At 46.3% G+C, this 26,826-nt stretch overlaps 1 protein-coding gene across 1 annotated transcript in view; it reads left to right on the top strand.

Moving 5' to 3' along the window:
- Positions 1–26,826, top strand: part of STAT4 (signal transducer and activator of transcription 4) — a 74,848-nt gene that overhangs the window by 42,528 nt on the left and 5,494 nt on the right. Inside the window, exons 6-20 of the mRNA XM_005872450.2 lie at positions 1,664–1,749; positions 3,899–4,050; positions 5,935–6,093; positions 7,048–7,140; positions 10,420–10,479; positions 10,777–10,794; positions 10,881–10,974; positions 12,843–12,887; positions 18,577–18,660; positions 20,153–20,251; positions 21,697–21,832; positions 23,884–23,933; positions 24,693–24,787; positions 25,098–25,234; positions 26,132–26,323. Coding sequence (XP_005872512.1) covers positions 1,664–1,749; positions 3,899–4,050; positions 5,935–6,093; positions 7,048–7,140; positions 10,420–10,479; positions 10,777–10,794; positions 10,881–10,974; positions 12,843–12,887; positions 18,577–18,660; positions 20,153–20,251; positions 21,697–21,832; positions 23,884–23,933; positions 24,693–24,787; positions 25,098–25,234; positions 26,132–26,323 — 1,500 coding nt within the window. The remainder of the gene's footprint in view (positions 1–1,663; positions 1,750–3,898; positions 4,051–5,934; positions 6,094–7,047; positions 7,141–10,419; positions 10,480–10,776; positions 10,795–10,880; positions 10,975–12,842; positions 12,888–18,576; positions 18,661–20,152; positions 20,252–21,696; positions 21,833–23,883; positions 23,934–24,692; positions 24,788–25,097; positions 25,235–26,131; positions 26,324–26,826) is intronic.

Below are 26,826 nucleotides of genomic sequence, written 5' to 3'. Positions count from 1 at the left end.
GAAGGCCCCAATCAGCCCCGATTGCCAGCCAGGCCGAGAGACCCCACCGGGGACGAATTCATGCACCAGGCCTCTAGTTGGAATATAACACAATACATTAAATGGAAAAATTACTTTGAACTTAATATATTGCAATTAGAGTTAATTTAATATCTTTCAGTGCTCCATGAGAATTATGAAGAATGAAAATAATCATCTTCCCATTTAAATAAAATGTTTACTTTGTTGGCTCTAAGTGCAATGAAATGAAAGATATGTGGAAAATAAGTTCTATCCTTGGTTGTGGAGATGGGAAAATGTTAGCTAATGAAGTTTTGAGTTGATAAAATGCTGTATAACCAAGATTTTGCTACACAGTTAGGAGTTAGTGAATTTGTGAATTAAAGCAACCAGGGCCAGGCCGGAGTGGCTTAGTGGTTGAGTGTCAACCTATGAACCAGGTCATGGTTTGATTCTCGGTCAGGGCACATGCCCAGGTTGCGACCTCCATCTCCAGTGTGGGGCGTACAGGAGGCAGACAATCAATAATTCTCTCTCATCATTGATGTTTCTATCTCTCTCTCCCTCTCCCTTCCTCTCTGAAATCAATAAAAATATATTTTAAAATAAATAAAGCAACCAGGAATGCCTTTTGGGATATCTGCTGTTTTATAGGGCATTTGACACACTGTTGTCCTGGTGCCTCTTTTTCAGAGTTTTTTTCTTTTTCTTTTTGTTTTTTTAATATAGTTCTTTATTGATTTCAGAGAGGAAAGGAGAAGGAGAGATAGAAACATCAATGATGAGAGAGAATCATTGATTGGCTGCCTCCCACACGCCCCCTACTGGGGATCGAACCTGCAACCCAGGCATGTGCCCTTGACTGGAATCGAACCTGGGAGCCTTCAGTCCACAGGCCGACGCTCTATCCACTGAGCCACGCCGGCTAGGGCGTGGTGCCTCTTTTTCAAATACATGAGTCAGATCAGCGTTCCCGTGTTCACTTTTCATAGATGTGAGTGGTTGGTAGAAACCATCGCTTGCTCTATACCAATAAAATTTGATGTTTAAATTAAATAATATGATTTTCCTTGCACATCTTCCATTTAGGAGGATACATCCTTTTGGTTTTTCTTCTGTCCGAGATGTTTTGAAAATCTTCAACTCTTTCCCGCTTCTAGTTTTACTGTGAGGCTGGCCTGTTTTGCAAAGAAAAGGGGAAAGTGAAGGACTTAGTCTTTGTTATTAGTTCATGAGACCAAGGAGACAAAGCACTAACTCCACCAGGCAGTTTCTCAGAACGCCTGGGTACGAGGTGGGGCGTCAGGAGGAGTCAAATGCGATATAATCGTGGGCACAAGGAGAGGCCCTCTTCCTTTCCTGCTTCTGTCAGCCAACCCGGATTATCATCAACGTAGAGGTGGCTGATAAGGAATCCATGATACAGACTTTTTTATCTTCTCTCCCACACCCCCAAAAGGAACATGACAGAAGCGTGGTCTTCTCCCAAGGGCTGCAACATAGAGCTCCTCTCTCCGTGCTGGGGTGGGACCCTTCCTGGCACAAGGAACAGACTGACTTCCACGCCCCCCTCCCTAACAGCCCCGCTAGGGCTCCTGCATCTGAGGAGGGCAGAGGCCTTGGTCTCGGGGAGACTCTCAGCCTGCTCTCTTTTCCCCCGCAGATCAGGGCGACAAGAACAATGCCCTGATGAGTCAGGAGGTGCTGACTCTGCAAGAAATGCTCAACAGCCTGGACTTCAAGAGGAAGGTCAGTGACGAGCTGTAACTTGGCCTTTTGGCTGTTTTTTTCCTTGTCCTGCATCTAATCCCACGGACAAGAATTTATGCTGAATGAGCCAATGGCAACGTTTCTAGGAAAAGGGCCATACTGTCTGCTGTGCTTCTACGTTTAAAAGCGGGCCTGCGAGTTCGACATGCTTGCTCTAGAGCAGTGATGGCAAACCTATGACACGCGTGTCAGAGGTGACATGCGAACTCATTTTTTTGGTTGATTTTTCTTTGTTAAGTGGCATTTAAATATATAAAATACCTTAACTAATTAAGAATTTAAAGAAAAAAAAGAATCTAAATATATATATATATAATAAATATCAAAAATATAAGTCTTTGTTTTACTATGGTTGCAAATATCAAAAAATTTCTCTATGTGACACGGCACCAGAGTTAAGTTAGGGTTTTTCAAAATGCTGACACGCCGAGCTCAAAAGGTTCGCCATCACTGCTCTAGAGTCTGTTTCTCTTGCTTATGTGGTACATTGCCTGTAGCTACCAGCAAGGCCAGGGTGAACATGTCACCTGCTTTCTATTCGCCACTATTTTAGACGTGACTCTTTTAGCTGCTGTACATCATATGCTGCGATGGGTCCCGCTACATATGTGTAACTAAAATACGTAAACTATTCCTCGAAGGCACCAACATTTTATTGGAAAGTTAAGTGTTCCAGTTTCCAGGCTGAAAAATGACCTCGCGCTGGATTTCAAGATAGTTTACTGAAGACTGAATTTTTCAATCTAACCTCCTCCCAGCGAGAGGAGGGACTTTTTTCTGGCTCAATGAACTATTTTAAAAGAGGGGGGAACATCTCTATTTTAATTTTCAATAAATCCTATTTTATTAAATAGGATAAATCAGTATTTTATCTCTGAACGTTTCTCTCCATTTTTTTATGCAGGAATTTGTGTTAGCACAAGTAAATATAAAACTTATTTTACCCTAAATTATAAACTTAAACAGTTACATATCAGATTTTAAACATGCAGATGGTTAATCCAAGATAAACGTAATGTTTTATGCATAATAAAGGCATACTACACGTTTGATGCATGCCATCTTATTCAACTTCAGGAATAGGATTTTAAGGAGAGAGAGAACCTCGGAAATAATTGCATAGATCAGAAGACCAAGTTCCAGCAGAGTGCAGTGGTTTATCCAGATTCACACAGCTGTGGCAAAACCAGGGTAGGAATGCCTAGGCCTTTAACAGTTATACTTCTCCACTATATCTTCCAAAACCCAGTTAAGTACTAACAACAACTAACACAGAAAGGCTCACATTTTCATCAGTACATTTTAAAATAAATGTTTATAAGCATGCTTATAAGAATATTAATTCAATGTATAAATCTTTTTAAAAGCAGATATATGGCTTTATTCAATACTAGAGGCCCGGTGCACGAAACTTGTGCACGGGTGCGGTCCCTAGGCCTGGTCGGCGATTGAAGCACAAGCGTCTGGCGTGGAAGGGCAGGTCCCAGATGACCTCTGGGCCCTGGGCAGCACCTGGGCCCTGGGCCCCTGTGCATCCTCCTCCACCTGAGTCATCGGGCCCCTGCACAGCTCCCTCAGCGCCTGGGAGCCGGGTGGCAACCTGCCCCCCACCGCCACCACAGGTTGCCATCTGCGGGGCAATCGGCGGGGCAGTCGGGCCCAGCTTGCATCTGCCTTGGCCTGGCGCCGCCCGCTCACCTGCTCCACCGTCCTGCCACATTCCTGCTCTGGTCGGGACCCATTGGAGCCAGCAGCGCCTCCACTGCCGCCCGCTGCCAGCGCCCAGTCGCCAATGCCTGCCATGTTCTGTGCTGCCCCCCCGTGGTCAGTGCACGTCATAGCGAGTGGTCGAACTCCCAGTCAAGGGGACAATTTGCATATTAGCCTTTTAGGATTGTCACAGGACTCACACATTCTATGATAGTCTCAGTGTATTTAGTAAGAGAATGTTCTCTGGGACTGGGCTTTTCTCTTCATGACATTATTTGACTGTAAGACCTTCCTGGTTGGCAAAGGCAGTGGAATGGCGAATAGAAGGTGGTATAGGTCAGACACATCGTTCTATAGGTGGAGTTAGAGTGACTTAGTTGTGTCTCATGAGCATCTCAGCAGTGTTCTCTGTTTCCAGGAAGCGCTGGGCAAGCTGACCCAAATAGTCAGCGAGACGGACCTGCTGATGAGCAGCATGCTGGCGGAGGAGCTGCAGGACTGGAAGCGGCGGCAGCAGGTCGCCTGCATCGGGGGTCCCCTCCACAGCGGGCTGGACCAGCTTCAGAACTGGTGAGACACTTGACTTCCGTTTCTAGAGAAAACCACAGGATGTACCCAAGGTCAGCGTCGCTCAGCCGGAGAAAGCCGCTTGGGCCGGAGTGCCAGCTCCCCGGGGTGGATGGTGGACTAGCAGGGGCTGCTCCTCAGTTGAAAACCAACAGACGTCGTGATATACATGTTCTTCACTTTTATTCCTTTGTGGAGAAAGAGCATCGTAGAAATTTATAAAATGCATAAGAATTGCTTAATTTTCTTATATACTTAATCTTACAAGCCCTAGCCAGTTTTGTTCAGTGGATAGCGCATCCGCCTGCGGACAAAGGGTCCCGGGTTTGATTCCGGTCAAGGGCACGTACCTCAGTTGCAGGCTCCTCCCCGGCCAGGCCCTGGTCGGGGCGCATGCAGGAGGCAACCAATCGATGTTTGTCTCACATCGGTATCTCTGTCTTTCCCCCTCTCTCTAAAAATCAGTGGAAAAATATCCTCGGGTGAGGATAAGCAGACAAACAAACAAACAGACTCAGGGATTTTTGAAGCCAGCGATCCATATGCTTTCTTAGGGACGTCAGAAGCATAGCTTCAGGAGCTTGAGAAGATCCCTCCGTTGTGAAGGTGAACCTTAGATGTCCAAGCTCAGCCTGAGGCTGTGTTTTCCAGAACAATGTGTTTTTGTATTTTCATGGAAAGTCTCCCAGGACCAGGGCAGCATCTGCGCTCGTAATCAGAGGCAGCGCTTTGTGTTAGCAGAAAAAGTGGGTTTCCCCCTTCACCGGGGCAAGAATCAAGCCAGCTGATGGAAAGAAACCTTAGAAAATGTAATAAAAAAGAAGGAAAATGGTCAACAGAATCTAACACTGTCTTCAGAGGGTACAGCTCAATGCAGTGCGATCCGTGGGGACCGGGACACTGGCACGGGAAGCGCTGCCCGCCAGGCACATCCCCGGAAAGCCAGGAGCTGGGCTCCTGCAGAGATGCACACGTTTCCCGGGGGAGAGACAGCGGTTCTCTGACCTCCCTGTGCTCTGTTGTTGGGAAAACAAGGTGAACAGCAAAGGCAGCTGTGAAATGGGGCTCCATCCACATCCAGTGGGGGGTCAGCCGTGCTCCCTGCAAGGCCGCCTGGGGCATGGATGTTATGTGGGAAGACCTGCGGTCAGGGCTACGTGGATGGGCCAGGGCTAAGGGGACGGGCCAGGGCTAGGGGACGGGTCAGGGCTAAGGGACGGGTCAGGGCTACGCGGACGGGTCAGGGCTAAGGGGACGGATGTGCCCAGTCTGTCGAAGGCAGCCTCCTGGGTAGATAGCGGAGGCCCCTTCCCTCTCCATCATCCCAGTCTCCCTCTTAGGCCCTCGGCCCACGCTCCCCTCTGCACGTCTGAGCTGGGGTCTCGGCAGAGTGAGGAGAACACGCAGGCAACTTTCTCCAGGGATCTCCATCGATAAGTCCCAGGCTAATCCTAGGACTTACAGCAAACATACCTGCTCGTTTTATATTGTGTTTCTTCTTCAGGATTCTTACACACAACATGCTTCACACCATGTATTTTTAAAGCTCTCAGTATGCTCTTCCATTGCTCCTTGGTGAGTGTCAAATTCTTAACATACATGTTCCACAGACTGGTCTGTGTTAAACAGAGGGTCATTACAAGGCATTTCTTGTCCGTAACTGAAGGTACACATTAGAAAATGTTGAAAATATTTAACATTGTCTCATGCATCTTAGAGGAAAACACGGATTAAGGAAAAAAAACATGTAAGCAACTGTCACTGACCTTTCAGGGGAGTATGTGATTGATTTAGTTCAACGTGTGACTGTTTGCTAAGTACAGTGAACAGTTAAAATAATAGAGATGACGTGGGGACACTTCCTGTGCTTATCCTTTGCTTCCGTAGCTTCACGCTGTTGGCAGAAAGTCTGTTCCAGCTCAAAAGGCAGCTGGAGAAGCTGGAGGAGCAGTCTTCCAAGGTGACGTACGAAGGGGACCCCATCCCCCTGCAGAGGCCACACCTGCTCGAGAGAGTCACCTTCTTGATCTGCAGCATTTTTAAGAAGTGAGTGTTCTCGTTGAATGCCTCCGCAGCTCCAGGCCTTGGAGTGGTAGGGACACCCTCTGGGGGTTTGGCATTAAGGTGAAGGGGGGGTAGGGAACTAAACAGTGAGCCTTGGGGTGAGCTGAGTAAAGCTCCAGAGAGTTCCGGAAACATTTCTGTTCTTCACTGCTCACCAGTACTCCCCCCCACCCCCCAACCGAGTCCGTTTTCCATGAACCAAGCACGTCACCCACCTGAAGTTCATTTGTCAACATTTAGAAAAAGAGGATTTCAAGGATTTCTCAAGTGCATGTCTAAGAAATGAAGGCTGGAGAACATGTGTTTGTTTATAAGCTCATCCAAAATAAAAAGAAAAAACTAGTATGTGCCAGAAATCCTACTGTCTACTTCAAAAATGGCATGAAATTAACTTTCTATGTTATGTTTAGTAGGATAAAAATAGACGGGGCTTTTCCTCTCCACTCAGTTCTAATCATTAAGAATGAATTACTGGCCCTGACCGAGTTGGCTCAGTGGATAAAGCATCGGCCTGCGGACTGAAGGGTCCCAGGTTCGATTCTAGTCAAGGGCATGTACCTTGGTTGCAGGCACATCCCCAGTAGGGGGTGTGCAGGAGGCAGCTGATCGGTGTTTCTCTCTCATCGATGTTTCTAACTCTCTATCCCTCTCCCTTCCTCTCTGTAAAAAAATCAATAAAATATATTTTTTTAAAAAAGAAAAGAAAAGAATAAATTACTGTTGTTACGCAGGGATGGGCTCCAGGCCATTTTCCCTCTCCTGGTAGTTATCTGTGAGGTGTCTTTGGAGAGAGTTGAGCTTCGCTGGGGGTTTGAGTGTCTTCTACGTGTGGGAAACGTGGACCTTAGGGGAGGACAGCATCCTGTTTCTCTGTGGTTTGTAGCCTGTCGATATGTTCAGTGTTTTCAAGTGACACTTGACTTCCTTTGAATCTAGCTCGTTTGTGGTTGAACGGCAGCCATGCATGCCCACCCACCCCCAGAGGCCGATGGTGCTGAAGACGCTCATCCAGTTCACGGTGAAGCTGAGGTAGGCACAGGGCGTTCCATCATCTCACGTGTGCATGGAGCCACAGTCACTGTGTGACCAAGGCCAGTGTCTCCCCCTGGGCCTTCCTCCACCTGCTCTCCATTGAGCGCCTCCTGCTTGCCCGGCGCTCAGCTGTGGTCAGCGCCCGCAGGAATGTGGAGGTGAGGGCCCTGCTGGTAGAAAGTGTGACAATGAGGGGCATTAGCACGGCAGCCTGAAATCACAGCATCGAGCACCATGAAAGCTTGCTGGGAGCGAAGACCAGAGACGGAGAAGGCACTGTGGTCACCGAGGAAGGCCCGGAGGGAAGAGCGGAGGAGAGGAGAGCAGGCTCGCAGGGAGGAAGCCAGGAAATACGACTTCCAAGGTCTGTTTCCTAAGCCTGTGAGCGGGAAGAGAGCGGATGAAGAGGATAGATGAGGACAGATTAGGGGAAGCTTCAAATGTCCATTCCAGGAAATACATGGCACGGTCTCCCCTGTGTTACCCAGTGATAAGCCTATTAGCTTTTCTGAGAAAACACTCAACACCACGTTTTTCAGTGTATACTTACTTATGGATATGACTTCTGTGTTATTGTTGCTTTAGCGATGTATTTGATCCTTTCCAGTACCAGGAGCAACCAAAATGTAGCGTTGTCCCTAATGGCACTTAATGAGTTTGACTTTAAGATTTCAGAGATTTTGCATCATGCTTCAATCTCCAGGGCCCCACAGTTTAAAATCACTAGTCACCATTCACCTCCAGAAAGCTGAAATCCTAGGCTAATACAAGAGATAAAGCTCCCAAGGTGAACTAGGATGCTATAGTATGGTCCCTGATCACATGTCACTATTGGAGCTTCATTCTTATTTTATTCTTTCAGTTCTATCCTATACAAAAAAGCCCAGCGACTGAATGGCGGAACAACCAGAATGACCAGTCGACCAGTCGCTATGATGCTCACTGTCCACCAGGGGGCAGATGCTCAATGCAGAAGCTGCCCCCTGGTGGTCAGTGCGCTCCCACAATGGGAGCACCGCTTAGCTGACAGGGTCCACAGCCTCTCGGCTGAGCCAGATGAGCGCTCCCACAGCGGGTGGATCCCTGCAGGCCACACCCCTCACCAGTGCATGAATCCCATGCACCAGGCCTCTAGTTGAGATGTAATTAGTGTAACTACTGTATACGTTTAAGGTGTGCAGCATGAGGACTTGACATTCAGGAATTGCAAAATGATCATCAGAGTAAGTTTAGTTCACATTCATCACCTCTGCATTTTTACAGGGAAGACGTTTTGTCTTCAATTTGCATTTCAAAAACCCTCCTCGAAATTCTTGATCATTTCCTTGTGTGAATCTTGCACTAAGACTTAAGAACTAAAGCCAAGGCCAAGTTCCTTGTAAAAATTCTATAATTTTCAAAAATAGTTTCTTCATCCTCTCATCTGTCTGTAACCCAGAAGACAATATAACACTAAACGGAGGTAAAATTAGAGGGGTAGTGAGCATCCTACTTTCCCTTGAGACGCCCCCATGGATGGTATGTGAAGTCTAAGATACTCTTTGGAACAAAAAGGGGGGTGAGTCCGGACTGCTTACGCAGAGTTCTGAGTGGAACAGGTCCCTGAATGGCACCACCTGGCACGCTGTCTGAACTGGTTGCATGAGACAAAGACCCTGAGCCCCTGGTGTGAGTGTTCTGCCCTTCTCTTCTCCCTGACCGCTGGGTCCCCATTGTCTTCTCTGGACCCTGTTCCCCCCTGTCTGAATAGATGAACCTCTACTTAGCGTTCAAGTTTGTCCCTTCAACCCCTCTCTACCACAGCACTGCATCCTTCTATGCCAAAGGGAGAGGTAACAGGGGACTCCCTGCAAGTCATCACGTGACTCAGATCCCTTCCTGCAGAGGGACAGAGAGGAAGGCAGAGAGGGAAACCATCTTGCCTGATTGCATACCAACCCTTGCTACCAACACTACACGCTTATCATAGTCCAAACCCTGAACTCAGTCCTGTGCCTGATGCAGGACATTGAAGGAACCTTCACGACATTCTACCCGCCTTTTGTTCGGGCTGTTTAGTATCTGTGTTTATATGTCTCTCATGCCCACCAGTTGCTCCACCGTTCTCTATATTCCATATATGTGAGTGGACTTCTTCCTTTTATGTATAGCAGAGTCCACACCTCTCCCTTTCCCAATCTTCACTACCCCAGTACCCCAGTGCCTAGAGCACATAATGAATATGTATGAGGAGCTCAATACATGCTGAGTGAATGAATGAAGTTTGGGATGAGGGCATAAGTAAATGAATGAGTAAGTGAGTGGTTATCTCAGAAACCGAACTGAACCTACAGAGAGAGGGTACAGTTCGGAAGAGATGGGGAAAGCAAAAGGAAAAAGGGCCCCTCAGCAGATTAAGGAATTAAAGAAAGTTATTCTGACCTATAATCACTTGATTTGAAATTATGTCTTTTTAAATTATGGACATTTTTGCTGTTACTTAAATAGAGTATGTTTAAAGATTGCAAATGCATTGAAGTTTGAATTTTTCATATTCTACCAGAGGCCTAGCCTTTCTCAATATTTTTACCATAAAACAGTTATCATCAAAACATTTCGTTTTAGTAAGCTTACAAAATGTGTTCTTAAAATCCTATATAATAAAAGGCTAATATGCAAATCGACCAAACGGTGGAACGACCAATCACTATGATGCACACTGACCAATAGGGTCCAGATGCTCAACTCAGGAGCTGCCCCCTGGTGGTCAGTGCACTCCCACAGGGGGAGCGCCACTCAGCCAGAAGCTGGGCTCACGCGGGGAGTGGGCCTCAGCCGGCAGGCGGACATCCCCCAAGGGGTCCCAGACTGCAAGAGGGCGCAGGCCGGGCTGAGGGACTCCCCAGACCCCAGGGCATGAATGTACAAGAATAAAATGAAGCCATGTCAATAGACTTTGATTTTTCTTACGTTTATACATTTAACCCAAATTTTGGCTTGAACCAAAATATATAGCTATTTTTCTGACCTAGCCAAGGTATTATCCAACACACATCAACTACAGCAATATGGAAACACTTCCCAAATGTTTGTCAGTATATTAAGTGGCTGATGTCAGTATTAATAACATGGAGAACTAAAGAGGAATTGGACATGTTTAAAACACACTAACATAGGGAGATAATGTAATCTGATTTATATGTATATGCCATAAATATATCTAAATCTCTAAATGTACAAAAGGCTTGTAGAACTTGTGATTTTTACCTTTGATTTTTTATTTATGTGTCTTTCCAGACTACTAATAAAATTGCCAGAACTAAATTATCAGGTAAAGGTGAAAGCATCAATTGACAAGTAAGTACCTAATTTCATTTTGAAACATGAAAATGTAAGACTCTTTAAAAAGAACTGTTCTTATTTTATAGAATAATTTCAAACGTTTACATTTATTTATCTAACATTACATATCAATGCACTTCAAATATTGGACTTTGAAGTTCAACCATTTAACAGAACGCCAGTGAAGGCTTATTTGTAAAAGTTTGCTCTAAACGCTGAGGATGAAGGTTTGCCTACTATCCTCTCAAGTGTTATAAAAAGTTTTCCCAGGTCTATTACGTAGCTTATTTAAAAATCTTCTTGTGTTTACAGGAATGTTTCCACTCTGAGGTAAGCCCTGTACTTTGGAACTCTTTGTTGTTGTCATAAGTCTGTTTTCCCTGAGACCATGTCAACGGCTGAGATTTCTTCCCCAGTAATCGCAGGTTTGTGCTGTGTGGAACGCACGTCAAAGCCATGTCCATCGAAGAATCTTCCAACGGGAGCCTCTCGGTAGAGTTCCGCCATTTGGTGAGTGCCTGGTACCTGTACGCAGTCAGCTTACACGAGCTTTCTCTTCCTTCTCAAATCAAGCACATCTTTACTAATAGGCCTTGGGACCCCAGCATGTTGTTTCTTCATGTTTCTCACGTGAGATTAAAGGGTGTGTTGAGCTATAACAACATGCTGTCATTGAAGAATTAAAAATGGTAGAAGGAACACCGAAGCTAAACTCAGGTCTGAGTTCTTACCAGGGAAGCAGTACCTAAATACACTGAGCGGCCAGATTATTATGACCACCCCATCAGCACAATGAAGTGAATTAGTTATGCAAATAATAATAATAATAAAACCTTGAGAGTATTTGCTTAGGAAGTTTTCAATATTCAGTATTTTTGGAAGTGTCAATGAAGTACTGATGGGGTGGTCATAATAATCTGGCCACTCAGTGTATATTTAGTAATTGGTCCCTAGGTTTTGGTAATAATGACAAGAGTAATCCATCTTGTAGTGGACAGCCATTCCTGGGTTCGTTTGTTAAATGCCCCCGAGAAATGCCATCACGGAACAGCAGGTCTGGCTGCAGGCACGTCCACTTGAGACCGGTGAGCTGGGGGACAGGGTGCTTCTGGCATGACAGCTGCGGTTCGCCTTGGCATGTCTAGAAAGCTCTGACCAGCCGCATCCTGCTGCTTCTGGTGCTCACCACTTCCTCTCCACCGAGAGTCCTCTTCTCGCTTCTCTTTCTTGTGCTTTGCATCGTTTTTAGATTCCAAGGACCCTGTGGCTGGTCTCGCCAGAAACGTGTTACTCATCTGGTTTGTTAACGTTTAGGAAGTATCTTCCCTGGACGTTGGGACGCCACCGAGTCAGCCTCAAAAGGCCTAGTTTCTAACAGATACAAAATTGACGTTCACAGAACGGTATCTGCCTAAACAAACTCATGCTGGCTTTTGTTTTTAGTTTTGTTTTTGTTCGCTCTTCAGTACTGAAGGGGGCATTTCCTTTTAGCTGAATTCCTACCACGTGAGACTGTTAACTGAAATGCAACGAGGAGTCACATGTTATACATCCTTCTAGCTAGCACTTGTTTTTTTGCTTAGGATTAACTTCGGTCCTCAGGGAATTTGTAATAATGGACAGTGTTTGCTAATAAATTAGTAAAGCGGTAAAAGCCCAAGCCTTAGTCTCTACACTGCTCTTCTAGTGGCAGAGCATTTTCATTATGTATTTTTGCATAATAACTTTAATCACTTTCAATATAAAAGTCGATTTAGAATATCAGAGAAGCAAAATTTTTAAATTAAAGCATCACCTGTAATCCCGCCACCTTGAGGTAACACTGTTTACACCCTTATTTTTGTTTTCATTCTTTTTAAAGCCAGATGAGATTGTGCACACTATGTCATTTGCTTTCTGTCTGTTTCAGTAAGTGATCCATAGCATGGACATTTTTGTGTCAGGAAGTCTCCCTGTCCTCTAACGGTACCTAGTCCTTCCTGTATAGCTGACCCATCATTCCTTTCCCAGTCCTCTGTGCCAGGCGGAGTTTCACAGGCCTGGGAATCCTCACGGCTTAGCTCGGATGACCCCTTCGAGGTACAAAGGAGTGCTGAATACGTTCAAGCACATCCAGCATGATCGCCTCTTTCCAAAATGTTGGCTGAAACACACAGGCTTAGTGGTCTGCCAACCTCCTCACTGAGCTCGATGGAAGTTTCCGAACTGGCAGCCGAACAGGAAGCTGCTTCCTGTGATGTGGGCAGCTGTCGGGTCCCATGAGTTGGAAGACATCTGGGTTACTTTCAAAATTGTGACCAAGAAAATCACTAAAGTGGGTGATTTTGATATGTAGCTGATAACGTGTCTCCATGTAAACACTGTTTTCTTTTTCTAAGCAACCAAAGGAGATGAAGTCCACTGCCGGAAGCAAAGGAAATGAGGTAGGAAATGTTTTCTTCTAGAGTTTTTCTAGGAAATAATTCTATAACATCTTATTTTTATAAAGCCCTTAAACGGCCTCTTATATTTTTACTAGAGGCCCGATGCACAACATTCGTGCAAGAGTAGGCCTTCCTTCCCCCGGCTACTGGCACCGGCTTCCCTCTGGCACCCAGGACCCGGGCTTTCCCTCCGGCCGCCGGCAGGCACCCCGGACCTGGTTTTCCCTTGCAGCCCTAGCTTTGTCCAGAAGGACATCCGGAAGGATGTCCGGTCTAATGGGCATATTATGCTTTTATTATTATAGATATAAAGTCAAATTCATGTTTCTCTGATTACAAATGTAAAGCTTGATCATGGCAGACAATATAAGAAATTTTTTTTTAACAAGGAGGAAATTACAGATAATAGTACCCTCCTAAGAAAATGACTATTAACATTTTGGTTCACATCATTCTAGACTTTTTGTATGTATTTCATATAGACACATTGCTTCATAACCTGCTTTTTTTCCACATAGCAATATGTGGTGAACAGCTTCCCATGACTTTGAACACTCTTGAAGAACATGGTTTAACGTGATTGTATTGTATTTCATTTTACAGGCGTGCCATACTTTCTTTAGTCACTCCTCCTTTGTTATAAAGTATCTTAAAATTACTCATTTTCTACAAATAAGAGTTAAGTCTCAAACATCATGACAGATGATGTGAAAACCACAGGTGGAAAACCGTTATTTCATGGTATCAATTACCTTGCTCTTCTATTTAAGGTCTGCATTCCACTGAATGAATTGATTAAAAGGACAAATGGATGCAGTCCACGTATTCACATTTGAGTCCGTAAATGCTAGAGTGGCCGGGTCTTGGGGTGGCAGTGGTCTTGGAGACCGTCGATCTCGTTGGCCCAGATACCAGGGCATAGGCCTGTGCCCTACATACTTAGGGTTAGGAAACCTGGTTCTGAGTCCATTCTGGCCATGACTGCACATGCGATCCTTGACAAATGATCTGTTGGAGAAATACTGCATTTTCCCTCTCAGAGATCAGGGTAGTACTGCCCAACGCTCTCTGCTCAGAGATGCTGCAAATGTAAAGCCATCCACACAAGGCAGATATAAGGCAATGAGGCTGGTTTCTGGCGCAATTGGTGTGTGGCTCCTACCTCCTGGCTTTATACCTCACAGCTCCTATGCAACATCTCTTTGAATTATTTGGGGGGAAAAAGCACTTTATAAACCCTGCATTCAACTAGAATCCATCTAACCCACCCACAAAACCACACAGATCCCTCACGACAGATTCCATGCTCCACATTTTTTCTTCCCAGAATGCTTCAGTCTCTTAATCTTGTCGGAAAGATCATTTGGCAAATCTCGCAGCCCCACCAAAGATGAGCTAAGCCTTCTCCCTGGGTAGACCCCTGGCGTAGGGCAGAGCTTCGAACACCCAGATGTCACATGAACAGAGCTTTTGAGTTTAAGAATATTCCAGTAAACCAAAAAAGTGGGAGCTATTCTTCCTACCTTATAGAAACCCATAATGGTTTTCCGAATTTCCTGATTGAAACATTAGCACATGATAAATGAAAGCCCATCTAACTGGAATTTGGGCGGGAGTTGTGATTGACACTTCATGCGGCCTGACATCCCCGAGTAATATTGACTAAGTCTGATTAGATGAAGCGCAATGCTTCTGAACTCTTAGCAGCTCAACTAAATCAAATGGGAATAATGTAAACATTCAATACATTGTGATCCTTATGGATGTAAAAACAAAACCTTGGATTTCCCTAGAGACGAAAAACTATAGAAAAATCAACCAGTCTTACTAACACTGTCTACTTACTAGTATATTAACTTGAATGTATTTCTTCTTACTTTCCAAATAATAACAAAATTGTACAGTATACATCAGAATCCTTTCATTTCTTCCCTTTTGTTTTCAAGTTTATCAGATCAGAATAATTCTATTTTACACTATTCTTTGAGCTCCCCCTGTTGACAGAATTTTAATATGACTCTTATGTACATTGAAAAGAAGCCACAGACTCGAACATTGCTTTCTGTGCTATGGGAACAGTTGAAGAGTCACAAAATATATAAAAGTAGGCTCCAAAAGGCAGCGGAGTATTGTAATTATGGCCTATCCCATATTGTTTTCCATGTGCAACAATATCATAGATTATGGCCAGAAATTTAGATGGAAATCACCCTTACCCCAGTCCTATTGGCTTAGCAGAGGTTTCCTTTCATGTCAAAAGCCATAACCATTTGTGAACATATCCCAGGAGCTCAGGGTGTGCTATTAGGTACTGCACAGTGGAAACAAAAAAAATATGGCAGCATCTGTACCTGCCTTTCATTCGCTTGTGGTTGTTCCCAGGTGGAGCCCTTTATAATATTCAATATCATAGAATTATCATGTATGTGGATCTTTTAAACCCCACAATCATCTCAGATGGTTAGAATGGCCTTTAATACAGACATGAATGGTCCATCTTACCTGTGATAGTTTCCTGATCTGTAAGGAATGAATCCCGGGAGCATGAAACGGAATAGGGTCCTGGCGTGGACTACACGGTGGAGTAATAGAGACGGTGAGCGGGGGCCATGCAGGGTTTGAGAATTAACGATGCTTCCTTTGGCTGGAGCCACGTTTCCCCAGTCATGTGCACTGTAAGTCAGCTGCGTGGATGGATTTGTTCTAAACGAGCCTCACAGTTGCATTAGGGATTTTTAAGTAAATATCAGGTACTAGTCTGAATCACCGAGGAAACCTCTCACCATCTACATCCCAGTCCAGTGATGTAATCCTAAAGCATGTCCTCGTTTTCCAAAGTGAATGGACGGCCCTGAGTGTCTGTGGAGGCCCGGGCGCTCACACCTCGATGGCTGCCGTAACTCAGAGATCTGAGGAAATTACCCATGATGAATGACCACATCATACTGACATTTAATCATGGAACTTAAACTAGAGGCTAGAATCAGGTAGGAACGAGACCTCAGACTCAAAAAGGCTCCCTTTGGCTGTCTTCCAGCCATGCCTCCCTACAGGGAATGGTCTTTGGGTTCAAGACAACCTGCTCCCCCAGAGCCCAGGACCAGAATTCTCGCCCGGAAGACCTCAACCTGCTTTCAGGGCCTGCGAGGGCCTCTTCTGCCTTATTCTACCCAGCATGGGTGTCACTAGCGCAAGCATCTCTAGGCACAAGCACAGGGGCTTGGAGGCCTCAGTGGCCTATGAGGCCCTCACAGAGGTGGAGGAGAGTGGGGTGGGCAATAGGCTAGGGTGACCATTCTCTCCCCAGGCCACAGGGTCCCAGGAGACTGGGAGAAATTAAAACTGGCCGATGAGGTCATGTGGCAGCTTAGATGTCAAAGCAGGAGGCTGGCCACACTCCCACAGTTTGTTAACTGGAGTTAGAATGGTTAATATTTAGACAGACGGCATGTGGTCTCCTGGGCACTTGCCCCTGGCCTCTCGCCCGCTCTGCGCTGGCTTGCATCATGCTGCCATCGACCTCAGTGAGAGGGGGAGAGGCACCTGGTAATGGCCAGGAGGTTTCGGATCGCATAGGGCAGTGAGATTTTCTATTGTGTAAAATATGTGGGGTTTTGTTCCATTTTGTGCCTAAACACAAGCCAACTATTTTATCTCATGCTCAACCGAAGAAACAGCTGTTTGTTTGTTTGTTTGTTTGTTTGTTTGTTTAAACATGGGGGTGGGGCTGTGTGTTTGGTGTGCTGAATATGCTGGGAGTAATTTTTAGGGTGGCCTAAGGGGTTTTTAAGCAGAATTTTCACTAACATCACTTTTCACTAACCCAGTAAGAAGCAGCCCACCTAGTGAATCTAACTACCTGCAGGCAACGTAAGGTATCAATGATGGAACCCAAGGGAGACAGAGTCTTTAATTCTGTACTTCCTGCTCCGTAACAAACCCTCAGTTTAACACTTGCTGTCAGTAAAGTCTTCCTCATGTAACTGTTAGCCATGCCATCATATGAGAACCATTTTTAATATTTGAAATGTAATCAGATTGGTTCTGCCTTGTTACTAACGCAGTATTAGATCCCCGCTCCCCCGAGCTGACTCTGCACCCACACCCCCTCCCACACCCGGACTCTTCTAGTCGAGTAACTCCTCTTCTGTTTTCATTTTCCCACAGGGGTGATTTTTTTTAAAATTGGTTAAGCTTCCTACACCATCTCCCAATTTCTCAGATCCCTTTTGAGGCGAACGTGGATACACCACACCGAGAATGATTTTCTCACAAATTCCACCTGGGGGTCTTGTTGAGATTCTGGCTCCGTAGCCTGGGGTCAGGCCAAGGAGCTCTCGATGATGATAAAGCTGCAGGTCCTGGCACGTGGCAAAGTGCTTAAAGGTTCATCAGGGACCAGGGAGGGCGGGTGGGAAGAGATCAACCAAAGACCTTGTGTGCACAGATGTATAACCCATGGACACAGACAATAGGGTGGTGAAGGCCTGGGGTGGCGGGCGGGCTAGAAGGGGAAGGGGGGGACATCTCTAATACTTTCAACAATACAGGTGCAGACAATAGGGTGGTGAAGGCCTGGGGTGAGGGGCGGGCTAGAAGGGGGAAGGGGGGAACATCTCTAATACTTTCAACAATACAGGGTTTTTTTAAATATATCTTTTTACTGATTTCAGAGAGGAAAGGAGAGAGAGATAGAAACATCAATGATGACAGAGAATCATTGATCGGCTGCCTCCTGCATGCCCCCCACTGGGGATCGAGCCCACAACCTGGGCATGTGCCCCAACCGGAAATCGAACTGTGACCTGGTTCATAGGTGGACGCTCAACCACTGAGCCACGCCCACCAGGCTTTCCTGTACACTTTTACCGCATCTTCCCCTTTCAGCACCTCACCTCTGCCTTCAGCTTGACCTCGTAGAGCGCGCTTTCAGTTCCTGTGATTCATGGGCTCCAGAAAGTTGACCTCCTGCCCTGCCCGGGGCTGGGGAGGCATGGGCCTCACTGAATGCACTGGGGCTCATAACTGCCCCTGCTGGTCAGCCCTCTTCACCCTCAAGCCTCAGGGGCCCAACGCTTCCCACCCCCGGTTCAGGGGCGCAGGGAGCCTGTTGCCACCCTCACCCCCCACTCTCACTGGGAGATCTAGATTAGGGTTTCACTCTATTGGAAAGTAAACAAAACCCCAGCTGTTATGCTATTGACATTTCCAGCTGGAACAGTCACCAGAAGGAAATCCTGCTTTCTTTTTAAACAAATGTATTATAACACCGAGCTGCTTCTGTTGTAGCTACACACACACACACACACACACACACACACACACACACGCGAGCGGCTTGCTTTTGTTCTTTGTTGGTAAGTCAAAGGACTAATCTCCGAAAGTTAAAAAGGAAAGAGCTATTTATCTGAATTTCAGCTGATGAAACCATGCTAGAATTTTAAAAGCTGGAAAGTATATTGTTTTGGAGACTTACCGTTGTTCTGTTTGTGGAAATGAAGATGACCCAAACTCTGTGCTACATACTCTACATAACTTGTGAAAGAACAAGGGGAGCTGTTGCGTCCTGGGGAATGTTGGGGGCTTACACTCTGAGAATGTGTTGATTTTTACTAGTAGAAGCAGGCCTGTCACAGAGAGCACGTCTGTGTTTGTCTGTGAGAGTGAAGGCGCGTTTCTCTCTCCCCAGGGCTGCCACATGGTGACGGAGGAACTTCACTCCATCACCTTTGAAGCACAGATCTGCCTCTACGGCCTGACGATCGATCTGGAGGTAGGGGTTTCCAGAAACATCTACTATTTACTACTAACGTCTTCAGGACCCGGTCAGCGTTTGTAGATAAAAACCTCAGTCTTTTCTAGGTCTTAGTACATCCCTATTCCTTATTTTTGTTTTAATTTAGAAAATCAATACGTCAAATGCTTACAAATCAGTCAACATAGACTATTCTGGTTGAATCTGAATGATAAAAATCTCACAGGCATTAGGAATTCCATACACAGGCCTAGTGAATGATTGGTTGGGAAGATTGTGTGTGTGTTTTGTTTCCTGGGATTTCCTGAGTCGGGGATACTCAGGGGAACGCCTGAAGAGAAACCAGTGTCCTTGAGCCATGATGTCACGTCGTGATGTATTTTCAAAAATTTAACTCCCACATACAAATCCCTCAGAAAGACTTTTCTAACGTAAAGATAAATAATAGGAACACCAAGAGCACCTTGTTTTGATCCTCTTTTAACATTCACCATCGAATTCAAGGAAGGAATAAAGAAACCCTGGGGACAGTGAACATGGTCACCGTGAGCTCCCTGAAGGCGGGGCATCGTGTCTCATTGGTCCTCCACACCCAGCGCCCAGCGCAGTGCCTGCCACACAGCAGTTGCTCAACGTTTGCTGAGTAAATGAACGAATAAGTGCAGTGTCTGTCACACACCCTGAATACAATCCTGTTTGTGGGATGTATTATGTTAGAGCTCCGCCTTTGCTGTTTTGTCTGACTGAATGGAAACGTGTTCATAAAATTGATCATGGATTCCTCACTCATCTCTTTTCCCAAAACTTGTTTCCATGAGCTATGAAGTTCCTCCATGGTTATTTCACTGTCCACGGCCTTCTAACCTCTGTTACTGGGGAGGGACTGATGAAAGTTGCTCAGCCTCCCAGGCTAGTCTGTCAAAGTCTGTTTCTTCCATGAGATGGGAAGCTGCAACACCAAAAGTACTGAGTTAAGTTCTGCACCAACAGGCCACACAGCGCCATCTCCCATAATGCTTTGTGTTCACCGTCTTCTATAGTTAAAACTCCCATGTCTAGTACTGATGTTCAATAGATGTCAGATCATAATTTGAACATATTGATCCATCTCAGAGATAAATTTAAAATTCAATTCTTTCATGTAACTTATGGGGAGAACAGTGGCTAGATCGTTACAAGCTCGAATTAGTTGTGTTTTAGGCAGTACCTGATGTAAGAAAATATAGATACTCACATGGTCTCAGGGAAGATATTAAAGAGGCTGACTGGCCGAGCACTTTAGAAAGGATTCCTGTGTCTACAGCTGCTTTCCTCCCTGTACCTTGACTCATATGTGCTCGGCAAGCACACATGAGCCTTCACAAATCACCGTAGTGACCGGGGCAGTGCAGACACCAGGCTGGGAGCAGTGGGGTTGGCTGGAGAAAGCTCTTGAGGGGAGAGGGCCAAGTCTAAAATCATGTAAAGGTGCACCTACCTGTAATAACTATGCTTTTTTTTTTAAAACCAGACCAGCTCCTTACCTGTGGTGATGATTTCCAATGTCAGTCAGTTACCTAACGCGTGGGCATCCATCATCTGGTACAATGTGTCAACCAACGATTCCCAGGTAGAGTCTCTATTCCGATTTCTCCTCCTTTAATTCCATTGGATTTGCTTTGTCCACGAAACCCATCTGCATAAAAAAAAAAAATCTGTGTGTAAATAAAATTCCGGCATGTCCTGTGGGTTGCTATATTTCAGAACTCCAATCTACCTAGTTGTATGATTCCTCTCTCATGTCAGATTCAAAGTATTATGTTCAAATGTGCGTAGACCCTGAGAGAGTTCAGGCTAACAAAGGTGACAGACGGAGGGTCTGGTCAGCTCCCCAATATGTGCATCAGAGGGAGCTCTGGGGTCACCCTGCCGACGGCTGACTGGGCTACGGGAGACGCGTGCTCCAGAATGTGATGGCTGCTGTGCTTGTCTGTTCACTACTCTGCCCACACCTCACACAGACCCTTCGACGGAGGCAGAGAACTGTTTTCCAAACAAGTAACTAGAATGGACATCGGTGTTGCCTAACTACACTCTGATGGTGCAGATTTTCGAGTTGATTGTGTAATTATTTAACCCATTGACATTCATTACAGATTTAATCCATTCTAGGCTCCAGGTGGGTTTCAGTGCTATCTTGTGGTTACTTGAGACATTGATTGGAACTTGGCCTCAAGCAGACAACAGATGCTTTTCTTAACCAACAAGCAGGGGAGGGCGTGGCAAAAAAGATGAGTAAGCACTTCCCGCTGATCCCTCTTACAAAACCTCAGTGCGTCGTCCTGGAAACCACCAGGGTCTAGAGAAAAGAGGTCAGATGCAAATAACAACATTTCTTCTTCTTAACTCAAAGCCAATGTTCCTTCCAAAGGGAAGAATTCTTCTACCTGGTCCGGCCATGAGAACAGGCAGGCTGAGTCAGCTCTCGTGTCTTTCCTGATAAGGAAACAGCATGGACAATGACTCAGCGCTATGCTATTCCTTCCCCGCTTCCGGGCCCTGGCATCTGAGACAGACCAGCTGCCCAGGACGGCCTTGTGCTGGCAAGGCCTTGTTCTAGACAGAACTCACTAGAGAAGTCACCCCGTCTTTAAAGCCAAGAACAGCCAACACCCCTGAAATGAAACGTCATTGCCTAGGAGCTACAGGCGTTCAGAGCTCTTCACCCAACTCCAGGATGTGGGAGGGAGACGGGATACTTCTCTGTTCTCCAGCCTACGAGTGCCCTGGGGCTGCCCCCCCCCCCCCCAATCCTTCTTCTTCAAGAAAGCCACCCTCCCACTCAGCACCAGCCATCCCAGCTCCCCTCTGCTCCTGGAGGAGGACTCTGGGGATGCATCACACAGAGCTCCTGAGACAGCTGCACCGCCTCCAGAGCCTCCCTGCAAACTAACTCAGCTTCCCCTCTGTGTCCGCGCTGCTCCCTCAGGTTGGCCTAAGGAGTTGACATCAGCAATCTATTGGATCGCAGGGTGTGCGATGTGACATGTAACCCCCGTTCCGACTCTATTTCAGAACTTGGTTTTCTTTAACAACCCTCCCCCGGCCACGCTGAGCCAGCTCCTGGAGGTGATGAGCTGGCAGTTCTCCTCGTACGTGGGGCGTGGCCTGAACTCCGATCAGCTCAACATGCTGGCGGAGAAGCTGACAGGTGAGTGCCCGGTGCCGAGGCCTGGGCCCTGTGCGTGGCGCTCCGTGCTGTAAAGCGCCGGGGTGACGTTGCTTCTATTAGTCATAACAGTGATCACCACGATTTCTTGAGCGCCAGGCACAGGGCTGACTGCTCTATTATCCTTCAAGCGTTCTTGAAGGCAGAATACTGATCTTATAGATGAGGGTAGGTCAGTAACTTGCCACCGCTGCATGGCTGCTGTGTCGTGGCGTGAAGACACGGGCGAGGCCTGTCCAGGCCTAAAGCCCCTTCCTTCCCACCCCACACTCCAGTCTCCGGGGTGTTCTTATGCCATTTCCGCTGAATATGACGGGCAGTCCTGATGGCGCCTGGATCTCTCATATTCATATCACAGGGACCCTTAACCAACTGGAAAAGCGCTGATTCCAGGGCCACAAGATCTAATGGAAATTAAAACCCACCAGGTAACACTTAATCCTTTCCAGCAAGAACATTTCAGTTTTGACATTTCTAACGTTTGCAAAATAGAGACATTGGTACTCAGTGTAGTGACTATAGTGTTAAGCTTTTTCTAAAAGAATTTTAAAAGATACCCTATATTTTGACAAGTTTAGGGTGAACACATTTAGCACCAAAAAAATAGTTGGGTTTGCATAGATTTGTAGTTAAAGTGGGGCAAGGACGCATTTGAGCAGCATTGAAACCTGTGTGATTTGGTTAAGTTGGACGCACAGCTGATGCTGGGCTGCCGCTGGTACTGTGACTGTATATGATCAATAGGCTTTTAAACAGATCAGGACTTTAAGAATGTTACAACATTTACTAATGTAGATATCCTTTTGGATCCTTATTTAATTCATAAGCCACAGTAGTAGGAACTCAACTTATATTTGTTAGTGAGTGAATAAATCTTTTAAATATGTAGCATAGATAGCCACCATATACTTTCAGATCTTTATCAAAGTATTTTTATGAGTATAATTTTCTTAGAAATTTAGATAGAGCCCAGCCGGTGTGGTTCAATAGTTTTAGCATCAACCTATGAATTAGGAAGTTACGATTAGATTCCAATTCAGGGCACATGCCCACATGGTGGGCTTGATCCCCAGTAGGGGGCGTGCAGGAGGCAGCAATCAATGATCTCTCTCATCACTGATGTTTCTATCTCTATCTCCCTCTCCCTTCCTTTCTGAAATCAATAAAAATATATTTTAAAACTAAACAAAAACATCATTCTATAAAAAGAGAGAAAGAAAAAAGAAAGGAAGGAAGGAAGGAAGGAAGGAAGGAAGGAAGGAAGGAAGGAAGGAAGGAAGGAAAATTTAGATAGAATTTCCTGGATCCTTTCACTGCCCATGGCTCCTTATTGCCTAATAGATGGCTCGACCATTCTCTTCATGGGAAGAGTTAGCACTCCTGGAATCTGGCTTCGTCTACTTATGCAAATTGGTTTTATGTTTATTCACCAACACTAGGCTGCTCTGACTGTCTTCTTTTTTTAATATATTTTTAATATATTTTCAGAGAGGAAGGGAGAGGGAGAGGGAGATAGAAACATCTATGAAGAGAGAGAATCATGGATCAGCTGCCTCCTGCACGCCCCCCACTGGAGATCGAGCCCAAAACCGGGGCATGTGCCCTTGACGGGAATCAAACCCGGGACCTTTCAGTCCACAGTCCAACGCTCTATCCACTGAGCCAAACCGGCCAGGGCTGACTGTCTTTTATATAAACCATACTCATGTCCAGTATGCTTCATCCTACATTATTCTTGCTACTGGAGGGGCCCCTCCTTCTCCTCGGACGATGTATTTCCTGTCCATTCATGGAGGCTCGGTCCTAGACACCTACCCCCTTCCTATAGCTATCTGTAGCTCCTCCATGGAAAAGAATTCGCCCCGTTATAATAAATTGCATGACAGATGTTTACTGTTTCTAGCACTAAATACTCTATAAACACAGAGCAGGGGCTTGAGAAATGCTTGAGAGAAGGAGGAAAATCTAAATTGAGCACCAAATTGAAGAGTCTCATTGTTCAATAAAGACATCATTCTTTTCTTTCATTGTAGCCCAGTCCAGCTACAGTGATGGTCATCTCACCTGGTCCAAGTTCTGCAAGGTACCTGCAGGGGAAGGGGGGACGGCATTTATAGTCTTTTTTAACAGTGCTCCTTTTTCTCTAGCTGGCAACTGTAGATAGTCTGTTCATCTCACCTGCGGCATGCATTTATTTTCTTTTTAAATATATTTTATTGATTTTTTACAGAGAAGAAGGAAGAGGGACAGAGAGTTAGAAACATCAATGAGAGAGAAACATTGATCAGCTGCCTCCTGCACACCCCTTACTGGGGATGTGCCTGCAACTCAGGTACATGCCCTTGACCGGAATCGAACCTAGGACCTTTCAGTCCGCAGGGCGATGCTCTATCCACTGAGCCAAACTGGTTAGGGCTGCGGCATGCATTTAATTTGGAAAGATAAGAATGTTTTAAGATTGTGGAAATACACTGTAAACAACCAGTTGGATATTGATGTTTGCAATTTGGGCTATTTTTTAAATATTTTATTGATTTTTTACAGAGAGGAAGGGAGAGAGAGAGAGTTAAAAACATCGATGAGCGAGAAACATCAATCAGCTGCCTCCTGCACACTCCCCACTGGGGATGTGCCCGCAACCAAGGTACATGCCCTTGACCGGAATAGCCCAGCCCTCATCGATGTTTCTAACTCTCTATCCCTCTCCCTTTCTCTCTGTAAAAAGTCAATAAAATATATATTTTTTAAAAAAAGACATTCTTCCCCTGGAAAAAGGGACTTGAATTATTCCATCAGCATCACCTGGGGAATAATTCTGTGCTGTGTCTGTCTCTGCTGACAGGAACACTTACCTGGCAAATCGTTCACCTTCTGGACATGGCTGGAAGCGATACTAGATCTCATTAAGAAGCACATTCTCCCCCTTTGGATCGATGGGTGAGTTATGGCTTATGTTTTGCATGCGAGTTCACTAGGTGTTTATTTTTATGCTGTTGGCTTTCTTTTTCTTCTCTTTTTAAACATGTTGAATTGTTGTGGCGGGGAAATCGCTGCCGTGTCTTCCGTTCCTCACAGAATATTGATGTTCACTTTACTCTGTATAAGACGACTGTTTCAGACACAATTAACTTTGGGTTATTCCCAAAGCAAATTTAGGTCTGCTCTTTGTGGATTCATTCATGGAGAATGCAAATGCACTAAGTGACTGCCCTTGATCAGAGAATACGACCCATTGCTGCCTTCCCAGGTGTGTCATGGGCTTTGTGAGCAAAGAGAAGGAGCGCCTCCTGCTGAAGGACAAGATGCCTGGGACCTTCTTGCTGCGGTTCAGCGAGAGCCACCTGGGCGGGATCACCTTCACGTGGGTGGACCACGCTGAGAGCGGTGCGTGCTCGCGGGGCCTTCCTGCGCAGGGACTGTGGGCCTTGGCCACTGGTGTTTCCGTGTTCAGTGCCTGGGGTCTTGCTCTGTAACCAGACAACCAAGGGGTCCTGGCTGCCTGTCGCTACTTGAGCCCATTCAGTAGAGAGGGGGTTGACTCATATGTGCGTTTATTCCAATCCTGCCGGCAGCGTGGGAGAGCAGCAGGTCAGCCTCAAACATCTGCTCGCCCCCCACCATCAGCCAGCTGCTTATGTTGGGTAGGAGGACAAAGATCATGTGGGGATTAAAGGCATGGGAAAGTGGGCACGGGACAGTCACAACAGGCCGGGGGGGGGGGGGGGGGGGGGGGGGGTCACAGAGGGTGGGTGCCTCTGGGCACCCCGGGACCAGATTACAGGCCATGGGGGCTGGCCGTTGTAAAGAGCAGGTGCCTCCGGACTAGACTGTCTCGGCCACAAGGTTGTAAATCTTTCCATGATGACAGGCAGTTCTCAGAAGGAGAATGGACTGCATTCTGATGTGAGCTCCCCTGTCCCAGGGCGCACAGCTCCCAGCCAGGTTCGATGTGCTTTCTCTAATCAGAACAGAGCCATCGTGGTTAACAGAGCACGGTTAATATTCCTTGTAATTATAATTTGTTTTCAATATGCTATGTCTGCCCCTAACAATTCGGCTTGTCAGTGGGTTTGAATATTCGTGGTACAGTTGTCCCAGATCACAGGGACCGTGACTTCCTCCCACGGGGCAGTGTCCTGGCTCATGGGGCGATCTGTCCTGTCGGACTGCAGAGGGGGCTGGCACTGTGTTATGACCCACGATGTGAAGACACCCTGAGCAGGAGGCATGGCCACAGAGGATGCCCGAGGAAACCTGACCACCGGCTGTCTGTCTCCCCAGGAGAAGTGAGGTTCCACTCTGTGGAGCCCTACAATAAGGGCCGGCTGTCGGCGCTGCCCTTCGCCGACATCCTCCGAGACTACAAGGTTATTATGGCCGAAAACGTCCCTGAAAACCCCCTGAAGTACCTCTATCCCGACATCCCCAAGGACAAAGCCTTCGGGAAACACTACAGCTCCCAGCCCTGCGAAGGTCAGGTTCTTTCTGTTTGCTTTCTTTTCTTTATATTTTGGAAAATAGCCTCTCACCGGGTTAAAGGAAACGAAGTTCCTCTTTAATTATAAGATCCAAAGACTACGTGGAGGTCAAAACCTTAGTGAGGAAGTGGCGTGTCAGCGGTTCCTGGAAAGGGACTGCCTGCTGGCCGATCCGTGGCTGTGGCCAGATCTCGCCGTGGCCGTGGCCGTGGCCGTGGCCGTGGGGGCCTCTCCCACCAACTTGCAGAGTTTGGGTTTCTCCTTCCTTCTCTGGACCCACAGCCTTTACTTCTGTGACTGGGGGAGAGGCAAACAAAGAGAAGGTGATTAGAAACCTGTTATAAGTCCAGCAAGTCTGTTTTTTGCAAAAAAAGCCCAGGGCTTATGAGCTTTATATATATACACTAGAGGCCCGTTGCACAAAAATTTGTGCCCTCGGGGGGCGGGGGGAGGGGGGTCCCCCAGCCCGGCCTGTGCCCTCTCGCAGTCTGGGACCCC

The sequence above is a fragment of the Myotis brandtii genome, unplaced genomic scaffold (assembly GCF_000412655.1).
Source record: "Myotis brandtii unplaced genomic scaffold, ASM41265v1 scaffold381, whole genome shotgun sequence".
Lineage (NCBI taxonomy): Eukaryota > Metazoa > Chordata > Mammalia > Chiroptera > Vespertilionidae > Myotis > Myotis brandtii.
Note: the sequence above shows the minus strand (reverse complement) of the source record. Positions and strands in the feature narration are given on the sequence as shown.